The following is a 13960-nucleotide window of genomic DNA, read 5'->3' on the forward strand; positions in this document are numbered from 1 at the left end:
AAATATTTATTAGCAATAATACATAGAGTTGAATGTAAAAAAGTAGCCAACAAATAAACCCTGTTACCAAGATTCCAGACCTACTGAAAACACCATGAGCTCTAACATTGTAAAAAGAACTGAGAGAAGAGGTGCTATGAAGAAAACTGTTATTTTCATCAAAGGAATGAAAGATATGAGAGAAATTATCAGTATTTCAAAAGGTTTCAGGAAAAAATACCTCATAAATAAACCCTAAAATCAGTTTTGTTCACACTTACCCGCTTTACTCTCTTGCGCCGTTTTGATGGTGACCTCTGAACCTTTTCCGAGTCGCAATTATATGATTCTGTAAAACATGAAATTGCAAAAATTACAAAACAAAAAAAAAAACAAGAAAACAAACAAAGAAAAATATTGTATTGTATTTAATCGGCTTAAATTGTGAAATTGTTATTTTTACATAACTGGTTTAACACAAATATTAAATATTAGGTTGTTGCTGTCAATAAATTTGCATTAGCCATAGCTTCATGGATTTTATAGGGCTGAAACATTTTTAAATAATAATATCGACCAATATTTTACACTTAAATTTTGTACAATAACATTCTTTACCTAAAGCTTTGCTGACATACCAAAATGGGAACAGTTACACTTCTTGAACCCAAACACAACGATTGCATTAAGAGTAAAGCTTACTCAACTAAGTAAAGAAAAAAATACTTTAAGAAATGAAGAGTCACAGCCAAACAATCAAAAACATTATAATGATAGAACTGACACTCATCAGCACCGCCCCAGGAACGGACGAGCAAGAGTTTCCTCTGTTGTACTGGATAAGTTCATCAGAGTTACCAGCCGCAGAAACTACAAGTTAACACACAGCTCCCCAGATAAGAGCTTCTGAATAATGAGAGAAGCTGTAAGATAAGAAGTGCTGTAAGATTTTGTGGGAAAACAAAACTGCACTGACTTTAGAACACAGTGGATCAACACCAGCAGATGACAGACATGTCTCTCCAATCCATCACTGATTGGTGGAAACTTCACACTAAACCTCGAGCAGTTTGGACTGTGTGTCTCTCCACTCTTCCTCCAGACTCTGATCCCTTGATTTCCTTTAAATGAAATGTAAAATTTACTGATGATCAGTGATGGTTTGGAGAGTCATGTCTGTCATCTGCTGGTGTTGATCCACTGTGTTTTATTATCAAGTCTAAAGTCAGTGCAGTTTTGTTTTCCCACAAAATCTTACAGCACTTCATATCTTACAGCTTCCCTCTACTACTGACAACTTTTATGAAAATGCAGATTTCATTTTTCAGCAGGATTTGGCACACTGCCCACACTGCCAAAAGCACCAATTGGTCTTATATATTATGTAATTTTCTGAGACACTGATTTTTGGGTTTTCATTGGCTGATTGGCATGTATGTATATTTTCTGAACTGGTTTAGAGGAATACTAACCAATAGGAAAGTCCTGCTCTAAGTCTAGCTGGTCAGGTGATGTGGAGGCAGGAGGTTCACTGGTTGGTCTCGTTAACTGAGATACAGGAAGTGATACAGGCTTTAGATTGTGTGAAGAATCCTCTGTATCTGCCCAGCTGAAGGGTGTGGACCGGGCCTCTGACTCCAGGTCCCCGCTGTAGGTGCTGCCCTGGTCTGAACGGGTAAAAAAAAAAAAGATAAATTTATTTAATGAGATTAAATACAAAAAAATTTGATTACTCTCAACCTGAACACATCCGTACCTCCATGAGACACAGGTCTGTCTTTGCTCTTTTCCGTATCTTCATCCTCCACAGAGCTTTGAGAGGGAACGCTGCTTTTGGTGACGCTGTGCTGTGTGGACGCTGAGGGAGGAGGAATGACCATCGGTACGGGAACCTGGAGCACAAACACATACAAAAAATAAATACAAAAAATAAGAGAGCACTTACAAATGATGATTTTCTTTGATTTTACCAAATTAAAAACCTCTGGAATATAATCAAGAGGAAGATGGATGATCACAAACCATCAAACCACCAAACTGAACTGCTTGAATTTTTGCACCAGGAGTAAAGCAGCATAAAGTTATCCAAAAGCAGTGTGTAAGACTGGTGGAGGAGAACATGATGCCAAGATGCATGATTAAAAACTGTGATTAAAAAACAACCAGGGTTATTCCACCAAATATTGATTTCTGAACTTGATTTTGATTTCTGAAAACTTTATAAATATAAACTTGTTTTCTTTGCATTATTTGAGGTCTGAAAGCTCTGCATATTTTTTTTTGTTATTTCAGCCATTTTTAATTTTCTGCAAATAAATGCTTTAAATGACAATGCCAGGATTCATTCTCACCAAGAACTTTACATTTTTAGCACTATTAGGCACACTATCGATAAAGGCACACCAGATTATAAGATGCATTTTATTCGACATTAGTAGCTAGTATTAGGAAGAGGGGTTGTCGTCAAGTTTTCCTTCTAATTTAGCAGATAAAGCTAAACTAAGCAAACAAAACTGTAATTTTTAAAATATTCTTAAAGTAAAATGAGTGCTGGATGTTAATCTACACAGATTTCTCTCCTGAAAACTGTTTTTTTGGAAGAGTAAAGTGCTTTCATTTACTTACAGTAAGCTTAGATTTCCACTAAAGCTGGAAAATTAGCATTAGCGGCTAATTGCTAGTCGCTAATGCCACCAGACATCGCTACACTGTGTTCTGGTAGGCCAGGGCGATATTAGCCAGCGGTTCTTCCCATGTAGCTTCTTTAACATGGTAAACGTGCAGACTACAGTCCGATATACTCACTTTTGATCGGTGAAAAAGCTAGCACTTAGCTGTGGCTAGCGGCTAATGTTAATGCTGCTCCAGCAGTGCTGCTAGCCGGGGTTAGCAACAGGCTACAGGCCGATAATACTCACCTCTGAATGGTGAAAGAGTGCTTAGTGTGGTTAGCGGCTGATGCTAATACTGCTTCAGCCTTAGTGCTGGAGAAACTTTACTGAATCTCCTGTATAACTCTGTACTTCAGCAGAGTGGCTTTACTGCTCCTTAATACCTGACTGGTAGAATTCATACATAAGACGCACTAGATTTTTGGACAAATTCAAGGAATTCTAAGTGCGCCTTAGAGTAAGAAATAATTTTTGGATAAATGTTGTGACTTTGCAGATGCTTAAGTAAACGATGCCATAGTGCAGGGGTCACCAACGTGGCCCGCAAGGACCTTATGAGTAGCCCGCAGGCCTGTTCTAAACATATAATTAATTATTAATAGTAATAACATTTAATTAAGGGTAAATTAAGCAGTTTTGTGATTTCACAAGTGTGTATCAAACTGGTAGACCTTCGCATTAATTGGTACCCAAGAAGTAGCTCTCAGTTTCAAAAAGGTTGGTTACGCCTGCCATAGTGATTGCATAAGGTACTCAAAGCCAAAGGCTCTCCAACAGAATATTTTAGGGTTTATACACTTTTTAACCAATAAATCCATGATTTTTTCAGGACTTTTCAGGCCTTCAAGCCAACATCATTGCAGATATTGACAATAAAAAAACAAAAACAACTATAACTATAATTAAAATTGATCATAGTAGGTCTAAAATGAATCTGACACACAAGCTTTAATAATAAAATGTGTGTCAGATCCAAAGAGCTAAATATGAATTACTAATAACTATAAAGTGACGTATTTGCTATTTTAAAATATGATTTTCTCCTTCGATAAACAGTAACGCAAAGATTTATAGAGCAAACTTTCATGACTTTTCCAAAACTTTCTTGGTATTTCTATTTTTCCAAAACTTATCCAGACCTGAAAATTGCTATTTTCAAATTTCATGACTTTTCCAGGTTTTTATGACCGTATGAACCCTGATATTTGTGTGACTCGTGGTGATTTTATACATGAATTTATTAGAGAAAAACACACTGCTGTAAGAGAACTGAAGCTGAGTGAGGGGGGTGGAGGAACCTACGGGCAGAGGGAGTCCCACGGGCACTGGTGTGAACTGAGAGTACAGGTGCATGGGCACAGGAATGTAGACGGGCATCGGAATGGGCACAGGAACCGGCACCAGCTTCACCTTCTCTCCATTTTCATCAATTACTGAAAAAACAGCAAAAGAGAGAGAGAGATAAATATCTGTAACACTTTATAATAACTTTCATTAATATATTTTTAACTAATGATCAGTAGATGTGAACAAAGCAGTAGTTCATCAGATTTTGAATATTAACAAATGCTCAAACATGACACTGCACAATAATTTAAGGCATCCTCAGTGTTAATAGTTCCTTGTTCTGTTTATGTAATTTTTTTATGTTGAAGGCATAAAACATGTGATAATTGTGATATCAGAAGTGATTTAAAAAAAATGTATATTGTGAAGGTCAATTCTTGGAAGTACACACTGGAAAAATAAAGAATTACAAAAAAAAAAAAAAAAAACGTTAGCAGATCATTAGCTCATCAGAATTTGAACATTAAAAAATCGCTAATAAATAGGAAATTTAAACCGGGCAAATGTTTATCAATTGCAGTTCATGTTGCCAATGCATTCATTAGTATTTAAAAATGTAATAGCATTTTTTTAGTTTCTAAAAATGTAAATAATAACAGTTATTAAGCATTATTCAATGGTATATTAATGAAAGTTATTATAAAGTGTTACGGAAATTTCTCTAGGACCATCAAAGAAAGAAAAATAAGCAAATAAATACAGTACCAGTCAAAAGTTTAGACGCAGCTCTTCTTATTCAGATTTTTTTACATTATACATTTGATACTAAAGTCTATATAAAGACATAAAATGAGAAGATAAAAATCCTCACCTGTTTCAAACAGTGATTTGGGAGGATCAAGGTTGCACTGGATGGCCTGCTCTTCAATGATTGGTTTACACATCAGCGCTTTATTCTTCAGCATCCGCCGCTGATGAGGGCCGGCGTTCACTGCAGCATCGGTTTGGGTACTGGCCTGAGAGATGAACAAGACAGATTTAACAAAATTACTAATGTTTTATTACATAGTATTATATTAAAGTTCCAAATTACAAAGTTTTAAAACCCTATAGTAAAGAAAACCCTATAGTACTATAGTAGATTTTTATTGTACCTTATATAATAGCAGTAATAATAATAATAGGGCCATTTGAAATTAAGACGTTAAGGTTTTAATGCATGCAATACATCTGGTAACTAACATACATATTTTTTCTATTATCAAAAATTTATTATTTTAACTAATTAAATCCTTTTACAGACCCTGGCAACATTTCTTTAGCTTTACTATAAAATTACAGTTCAATTCATTTGGCTCCCCTCTCAAAAACACAAGGAAATATCTGCATTTAATTTTGTAATCAAGATTTTAAAACACAATTAATCACAATACTGTTGTGATTCACAAAATATATATTTTTTATAAATATAACTTAATTTTGCCTAACACTAACTTTTTTTTAGACATTTTTTTAATATTCTTTATTAAAAGCTTAGTTAAAAAAAAACAAGTGAGATTAATCATGATTAATCACAGAATTCCGTTGCAATTAATCTGATTAACTTTTTAATTGATCGACCACCAATTAATTAGTTATCTTTAAAATTAACTGATTTTTTATATATAAAAAACAAAAGACAAAGACAAAATGAAGATCAAAAAATAAGAGTTTGATTCCTGTATCTTCTGAGAAACTAATATCAAAATACAAATCGAAATTAACAGTTTTGCACAAACAGAAACGAGGCATTTTAAAGACTTTTGGGGAATTAATTTAAGACATTTTAAGACAAATTTATCACTTTTTTTAAGGACAATTTATGGTTATAATGCAGACCCTATGTAAAATACTGTGTGTGCATGTATGCATGTGTGTGTGTACTCACATCACCAATGACTTTTGAGCTGGCATTAGAGGTTGGAAGAGCTCCTGTTAAAAAAGAAGAATTTAAATTTACACTTTACACTGTTTAATTAAATACAGCAGCAACACTTTCACAGGAACAGAAATGATCTCAGCCTGTAAAATCATCATACACTTACTTCCAGCACAATAACTGCTATTATTCTGCTGATGCTGAAGCACCTCTACACTTGATATAATCATTTTGAGACCACTATATAGCAATATAATGAAATTACACCCATTAAAGAGCAATACAGTTAAGAAATGTGTTACTGAACATGAGATGCATAAATATCCAAAGTAAATAAAACAAAAAACACTGTTTCTAATCAACAGCTTGGGCTGTCTTCACTCAGCAAACAATACAGTGCATTTTCAATACGGTCATGACCTGATCCTGTATGTACAATTGAGCAATAATAAAAATAATAATGAGTGCTAAAATGTTAATAAAGAAAGCAGTGCCAATATTACACGTTATAGCAGGAGCCTTGAGTGTAATATTGTGATTATACCACAGTTATATTACCTCTGTTTATTGAAAGATTTTAAAAAGTTAAAGAGAAGGAGAAAATAGGATCTGTTTGGTTATAAACTCCACCAGTTAAAATAGTTCCATTGCTGCTCTGTTTGTAGCTGCTGTGCTGTTTGGTTTGTAAGCGCTGCATCGTTGCTAGGTTACTTGTATGTTGCGGAGTAATACATGGAGAGCTTCGGTTACAGTGCATTACCAGCTGATAACGGCACTCATAGAACGCCTGAGCCTTTCGCTCATGCCCACTGTCTCTCTCTCTCTCTGTCTCTCGCTTACTCTGTCTGTCCCTCTCTCTTTCACTCGTGCCATCCGTCTGTCTCTCTCTCTCTCTTTTGCTCACGCCATCCGTCTCTCTTTCGCTCGTGCCATCTGTCTGTCCCTCTCTCTTTCGCTCACTGTCTCTTTCGCTCGTCACATCCGTCTGTCTCTCTCTCTTGCTTGTGCCATCTTTGTTTCTCTCTCTCTCTTTCGCTCACTCTGTGTCTCTCTTTCGCCCACGCCATTTCTCACTTTTTTTTTGCTCACGCTGTCTGTCTTTTTCTCTTTCGCTCATTCTTTCTGTCTCTCTCTCGCTCACTTTTGCGCCATCTGTCTTTTTCGCTCACTCCGTCTCTCTCTCTTTCGCTCACTCTCTCTCTGAGATATTACAGTACAGCACAAAATGATCTAGTCTGCCAGATCTAAACCACACGACATTATTATTATTATTACTGCTTCTCACAATAATACTGGGAATTCCAGCTTTATTTTTTATTTTAATTCATTTAAAGGGATTGACATCACTCATATCATTTAATTTTATAAACCTAATACTGATATTTCTTAAAAAGAACTCAATTACTGAAATGCATCCAGTAAGATGTAATATTTCCAGTTTTAGTAGGAAGTAATTCTGTTGTTGACAGTAGGAGAGAACCTATGTTTACAACATTACATCTGAAAAAACTAAAAATGATTATAATAAAGATTGATTGTTATTAAGTAGTTAATAAAGGTGAGGCTATACAGAATGACCAGCTTTTTACATTTTTACCCAAACAAACCGTGGGGTTTATACTGAGGTGTGAACCGAACCGTGAATTTTCTGTACCGTTACAGCCTTCTACTAAACCCCTACTAAATACTGATACCTACAGAATATGAGCGTACCTGTGAGAGCAGTGTTACCAGCCAGAGCAGAGGCCAGGGAAACCACGCCCCCGATGACGGGCATGTCTTTAGAGAGGGACAGCGGGGCCTGAGCTGCGGTGGCAGCAGTTGTACCTGCAGGGGTGAGATATAAGAAAAAAAAAAACCAACGTGTGAAAATTCATTACCAGACCCAGCAATTCCATTTACTGCATTTAGCAGGAGGTCTTACACTGCGGTGATGTATGTGTGTCTCCTTACAGAACCTAAAGCCCCTGATTTTAGCTGACTTCCCCCACTAGCTCAAATTTGAGAGGGGCACTGAGTGATGTATGGGTTTAGGGGCGGGGCAGGAGTGAGAGCTGACCGTGTGCCTCTGATAGCGAGATATGAGATTGAGTATTTTGATTGTGTGATCTGCATATTGTCTGCGAACCAAAGTACACGGAAAAATCATCCTCACCTATACCACAGCTGAACCTGAGGCTGATAACAATAAAAGTGTTTTTTTTTAAAGGTTAGGAAATGTTTATACAAATTTTGAGTAGAACTGGTATGTTTTATTATTTCATTATTCTTAAAAATAAACACATTTCAGTTATTAATGGGAAAAAATATGGTTTAGGGTTCAGCAGCTCTTTAACTCTTGATTTTCCTATAAGTTACGCATACGGAATAAAGCCTAAGAGCATCTCTACAGGACAGTGTGTGAATCTGGGTTCTATTTATCTCACCTTAATTATTCAATCCTCCTAAGACACTATCTAGCTTGCCATCAGCTGCCATAATTTGTCTTGCTCTCTCTGTGTGGGTACAGTAGGTGGCGCTCTCTCTTTCCTCTCATCACTCCTAGGGTGATGTGGATCAGCACAAGGCTGCGTCTGTGAGCTGATGTATCAGAACAGAGTCGCTGCGCTTTCCTCCGAGCGTCAGTGCTTTGATGCTACTCTAATGATAAGGGGAGTCATAATGACTGTGCTGGGAAACTGGCCTTGTAAATTAGGGAGAAAATTAGATAAAAATAGAAATAATAGAAATAAACATACTAAATGACGTAGCTTCTGATAAAAAATTATGATGGCCACATATGTTTTATATTTTGATAGGATACAATGAAGTCACGATTTATGAGTTATGATGTGCAAAACTTTTACTTTTTATTTCATTTACTTTTTGCATTAGTAGAAACATCAACTTTGTGCAATACTGCTCATTTGAAGTGCTGCTTCAACACGAAGACAAGACAGAAGTTAGAAAAAAACACAAACATTTTGTATTTACTGTTCATTCACAATTGCATGAACATTGCACGAAGCATCAAACATTTCAGCATTCACGACACATTTGTTTTATTTATTATATAAATATATATTTTTATTTACACCTATGTGTGAAATGCAGCGTAACAGTTGCGTTCTCCCTGTAAGCAGAGGAACACCTCGCAGGTAACACATCGCACTCGAGTTTTCCCCGAGCAGCCTTTCACTCTGCAGCGCACTGCATTCTTCATGTTCACCACCTCTGGCAGATGTGCATTAGACCTCCTGCGGAACGAGACGTGGGGCAACGCCTTCGCCGGACGCCTTCTTTTCCCTTCCACGAACACGTCCGGTTCATCCTGTTCTGAAAAGCCAGAGCTGTCGTTGGCATGCTGAGCCAGGAAGGTGGTGGCCACTTCCATTCGAAACTCAAGGAACTGCATGATGCTCTTTTTCGGCGTGCCACGTTCAGTCAGGTCTTTACGGTAGAGCAGCCAGCTGTTGGCTAAAGCCAGGTCGGTGAAGTACATCAGCATCCTCAGCGTCCATTTCTTCGTACTGCCGCTCATGTGATAACAACTCATCATTCTATCTGCAAGTTCGACTCCACGCGTCTTGGATTTGTATTCGCTGACGATGTTCGGTCGCGAGATGGTCACGTACTGTTTCAGCTTTTTGTTCCAACTCTGGCAGATGTCTTCTGGCTCTCTACCGTGAACAGAAGAAATCATCAGCACTGGTTTACGGTCGTACCATTTCACCACGCAAATCTTCCCATCCTTGGTGGTCACTTGTGCTGAGAAACCCATTCCGTCCTTTCTTAATCTTTCATTAGTTGGCAGCTTCTGTACTGCTGCAGCGACGCGATTCTTCTTAACCGTACCCGTTACGTACATCTGCTTCTTCAGCATGAGTTCCAGAACTTGGATGGAGGTGAAGAAACGACCACAATAGATTTTTGTATTGGGATGCAGAGTTTGAGAAAGGCGGTCCGCCACCAAGCCTCCCAGATCCAGATGCAGATCGCCTGGTTGCTGCTGAACCTGCTCAAGTAGTGCATTTGCACCTTGATAAACGTCGAAGTCCAGCACGATACCGTCTTCTGTCGCACAAACGAAATTTTTAATGCCGACTGGATTCGGTTTCATCGGTAGAAACTGTCGTGACGGACAGGCTCCCGTAAACGGAATCATCTGCTCATCGATGGAAACGCATTTTGGACGAGTTTGAGATCTGCAGCCTTTAAGAACGCGATTCAGAAATGGCCTGACCTTCCAAAATTTATCGCGCTCTCTCAGATCGTCTGGAACGTCATCATCGACGAGCACTTTGAGCGATCGCCTCAATCTGAAGAATCTGTCGCGTGTGAACTTTTCAGTGATGGCTGGGAATTTTAAAGTTTTGAACCAGTACATACGGATGGAAGGATAAGGAACGCAAGACATTAAAATACAGGCACCGAAATAGTGATAGATTTCATCAGTCGACGTGTTTAGAGGGATCTCACATCTAGCCAGCGATGTAGCGTTAGAACAATCTGCTATCATTTTCATTAAATCTTTATCTATATACTGTTCTATGTAGTCCAGCGGCGTCCAGCTCTCTCTGTTCTGCACCATTTCCTCCTCATGCTTAAACTGGACTTCTTGAATTGGTTTTAAAGTAGAAGAAGTCCTCCATCGTAATCCACGCTCTTTCTCAAACTGTTCTCGACGGCTTGGTCCTGGTGGGGTTGTCTCTTCGGGGACATCGTTCGAGACGTCAGCCTCGTCTTGCTGCGTCAGAGAGAGACGTCTACACAGTTGTGATCTGTGATTGTGAACGTCGCAATCTGAAACCTGATCATCTTCGTATTCATCTCGGTGACGTTTGAGTCCACCAATAAGCTGAGAGGACTGAGGAAAGGGGTCCTCACACCCACTACTGTCCTCCTCTTCCTCACTGCTGCTGATCGGCTCCTGTTTTGGGGGCTGATACTGAGGATCCCCCACGACATCATCCATGTCTGATAAATCTTCAACCTCTGAATTCTCTCCACCAATTAACCCCAGTATCTTCAGTGCTTTTGGAGGAGAATGACGCTCTGGAGACAAAAAAAAGAATAATCATAATGAGAACAATCAAATAATTAAAAAAGATAAATATATATATATGCAGATGCATTTATTACAAACATGTTATACAGCTCTGGAAAAAATAAATAAATAAGAGAGCACTTCCGTTTCTGAATCAGTTTCTCTGATTTTGCTATTTATAGGTATAAGATTGAGTAAAATTAACATTTTTAAAAGGTTTTATTCCTCAAACTATAAACATTTTTTTGGAATCTGGGAGAACTTATTTGCAGAAATCAGAAATGGTTGAAATAAGTTCATATTCATAAAGTTTTAAGAGTTCAGAAATCAATATTTGGTGGAATAACCCTGGTTTTTAATCACAGTTTTTTATGCATCTTGTCATCATGTTCTCCTCCATCAGTCTTACACACTGCTTTTGGATAACTTTATGCTGCTTTACTCCTGGTGCAAAAATTCAAGCAGTTCAGTTTGGTGGTTTGATGGTTTGTGATCATCCATCTTCCTCTTGATTATTTTCCAGAGGTTTTTTTTATTTGGTAAAATTGAAGAAACTCAAATTTTAAGTGGTCTCTTTTTTTCCAGAGCTGTATATGCTGTTTTTTTCTTCCTAAAACATGCTAAAATACAATTTCACTCTCACATTACGTTGCTAGCATATACGATGACTTGTCAACTTAACTAACAAAACTAAGTCCACATATGTGTACATGTTTTTTTTTTTTTTTTATCCCATTTTCTTCCCAATTTACACGGCCAATTACCCAACTCACTCAGTAGGACTCACAGCAATTCGGTTCTGACACATCAGCTCACAGACGCAGCCTTGTGCTGATCCACATCACCCTAGGAGTGATGAGGGGAAAGAGCGCCATCTACTGTGCCCACCCAGAAAGAGCAAGACCAACTGTGCTCTCTCAGGACTCCGGCAGCTGATGGCAAGCTGCATGACCGGGATTTGAAACAGCGAGCTCCCGATCATAATAGCAGCGGTTTAGACCACTGGACCACTCGGAGCCCCGTGTACATCATGTTAAATGACAAGCTAAATTGTATTTTGTAAAAAAAAAAAAAAATAATAATAATAATAATAAAACAAATAAAATTTGACTTTCATAACAAAACATTGAGCGCTTTTATATATTTACCTGGTTGACGTTTGTATCGGGAGTTCCCATCTGAACTTCTGGGTGTGTTGTCAGCCATCTTGAATCGAAACTGTAACGTGTTATACTCTTCTGCCACCCCTAGGGGACAGTACAACGGCCTCATAAGAGGATACCAGGCCCTTGTAGAGCAAAATTTAGTGTTGTGGTCTAGACATTTGAAAAAGGTGATGTCCACACATGTTGCTTTAGGGTAAGTGCTGGAGATAAAACTAAAATAGCTCCTTTTAAAAGTGTATTTTTGATTCTAAAGCTCTGTTAAATCAATTATGTTTAATAGAACTGATTTCAAAATGTTTTACTCAGGGTTCTTACACTTTTTAATCAATAAATTATGATTTTTTTTCATGACTTTTCCATGCCTTCAAGGGAAATTTTCATGACCACATGATTTTTAAAACATCAGTGCAGACATGGACAACAAAACAAAAAATAAACTAAAACTATAACCAAAATTTATTACAGTAGGCCTAAAATGAATCTGAAAAATGACAAATTTTAATAATAAAGTGTGTGTCAGATCCTGAGAGCTCCATGGTGTAGAGCTTAAATTACTGAATTAATTCTGAGCTGATGTATTTGTAGCTCAAAATAGATTCTTAATCAATAACTTGCACTGTCTCTCCCTCTCTCTCACTCGCTTAGTCTCTCACTAACTTACTATCCATCTGTCTCACTGTCTCTCGCTAACTCACGCCATCTCTCTCTCTCTCTCACTGTCTCTCGCTAACTCACGCCATCTCTCTCTCTCTCTCTCTCTCTCTCTCAGTCTCTCGCTAACTCACGCCGTCTCTCTCTCTCTCACTGTCTCTCGCTAACTCACGCCATCTCTCTCTCTCTCTCACTGTCTCTCGCTAACTCACGCCATCTCTCTCTCTCTCTCTCTCACTGTCTCTCGCTAACTCACGCCATCTCTCTCTCTATCTCTCTCACTCGCTAACTCATGCCATCTCTCTCTCTCTCTCTCACTCACTGTCTCTCGCTAACTCACGCCATCTCTCTCTCTCTCACTGTCTCTCGCTAACTCACGCCATCTCTCTCTCTCTCTCTCTCTCTCTCACTGTCTCTCGCTAACTCAAGCCATCTCTTTCTCTCACTGTCTCTCGCTAACTCAAGCCATCTCTTTCTCTCACTGTCTCTCGCTAACTCACGCCATCTCTCTCTCTCCCTCTCTCTCAGTCTCTCGCTAACTCATGCCATCTCTCTCTCTCACTCTCTCGCTAACTCACGCCATTTCTCCCTCTCTCGCTAACTTGCGCAGTCTCCCTCTCTCTCACTCGCTGTCTCGCTAACTCACGCTATCTCTCCCTCTCTTTCTCACTAACTCACGCCGTCTCTCTCTCTCACTGTCTCTCGCTAACTCGCGCCGTCTATCTCTCTCTCACTGTCTCTCGCTAACTCACGCCATCTCTCTCTCTATCTCTCTCACTCACTAACTCATGCCATCTCTCTCTCTCTCACTGTCTCTCGCTAACTCACGCCATCTCTCTCTCTCTCACTGTCTCTCGCTAACTCACGCCATCTCTCTCTCTCTCACTGTCTCTCGCTAACTCACGCCATCTCTCTCTCTATCTCTCTCACTCACTAACTCATGCCATCTCTCTCTCTCTCACTGTCTCTCGCTAACTCACGCCATCTCTCTCTCTCTCACTGTCTCTCGCTAACTCACGCCATCTCTCTCTCTATCTCTCTCACTCACTAACTCATGCCATCTCTCTCTCTCTCACTGTCTCTCGCTAACTCACGCCATCTCTCTCTCTCTCACTGTCTCTCGCTAACTCACGCCATCTCTCTCTCTCTCACTGTCTCTCGCTAACTCACGCCATCTCTCTCTCTCTCACTAACTCACGCCATCTCTCTCTCTCTCTCACTGTCTCTCGCTAACTCACGCCATCTCTCTCTCTCTCTCTCT

The 13960-nt window shown here is 38.8% G+C and overlaps 1 protein-coding gene across 8 annotated transcripts in view; it reads right to left on the bottom strand.

Moving 5' to 3' along the window:
- Window positions 1–13960, bottom strand: part of si:ch211-266o15.1 (zinc finger MYM-type protein 4) — an 80173-nt gene that overhangs the window by 30670 nt on the left and 35543 nt on the right. For all 8 annotated transcript variants that reach the window (XM_049463691.1, XM_049463690.1, XM_049463693.1 and 5 more), the window contains 7 exons: window positions 7570–7683; window positions 5866–5909; window positions 4810–4954; window positions 3954–4084; window positions 1736–1871; window positions 1452–1646; window positions 261–328 (listed from right to left, as the gene is read on the bottom strand). In XM_049463691.1, coding sequence (XP_049319648.1) covers window positions 261–328; window positions 1452–1646; window positions 1736–1871; window positions 3954–4084; window positions 4810–4954; window positions 5866–5909; window positions 7570–7683 — 833 coding nt within the window. The remainder of the gene's footprint in view (window positions 1–260; window positions 329–1451; window positions 1647–1735; window positions 1872–3953; window positions 4085–4809; window positions 4955–5865; window positions 5910–7569; window positions 7684–13960) is intronic.

Source organism: Astyanax mexicanus, chromosome 14, assembly GCF_023375975.1.
Source record: "Astyanax mexicanus isolate ESR-SI-001 chromosome 14, AstMex3_surface, whole genome shotgun sequence".
NCBI classification, from domain to species: Eukaryota; Metazoa; Chordata; class Actinopteri; order Characiformes; family Acestrorhamphidae; genus Astyanax; species Astyanax mexicanus.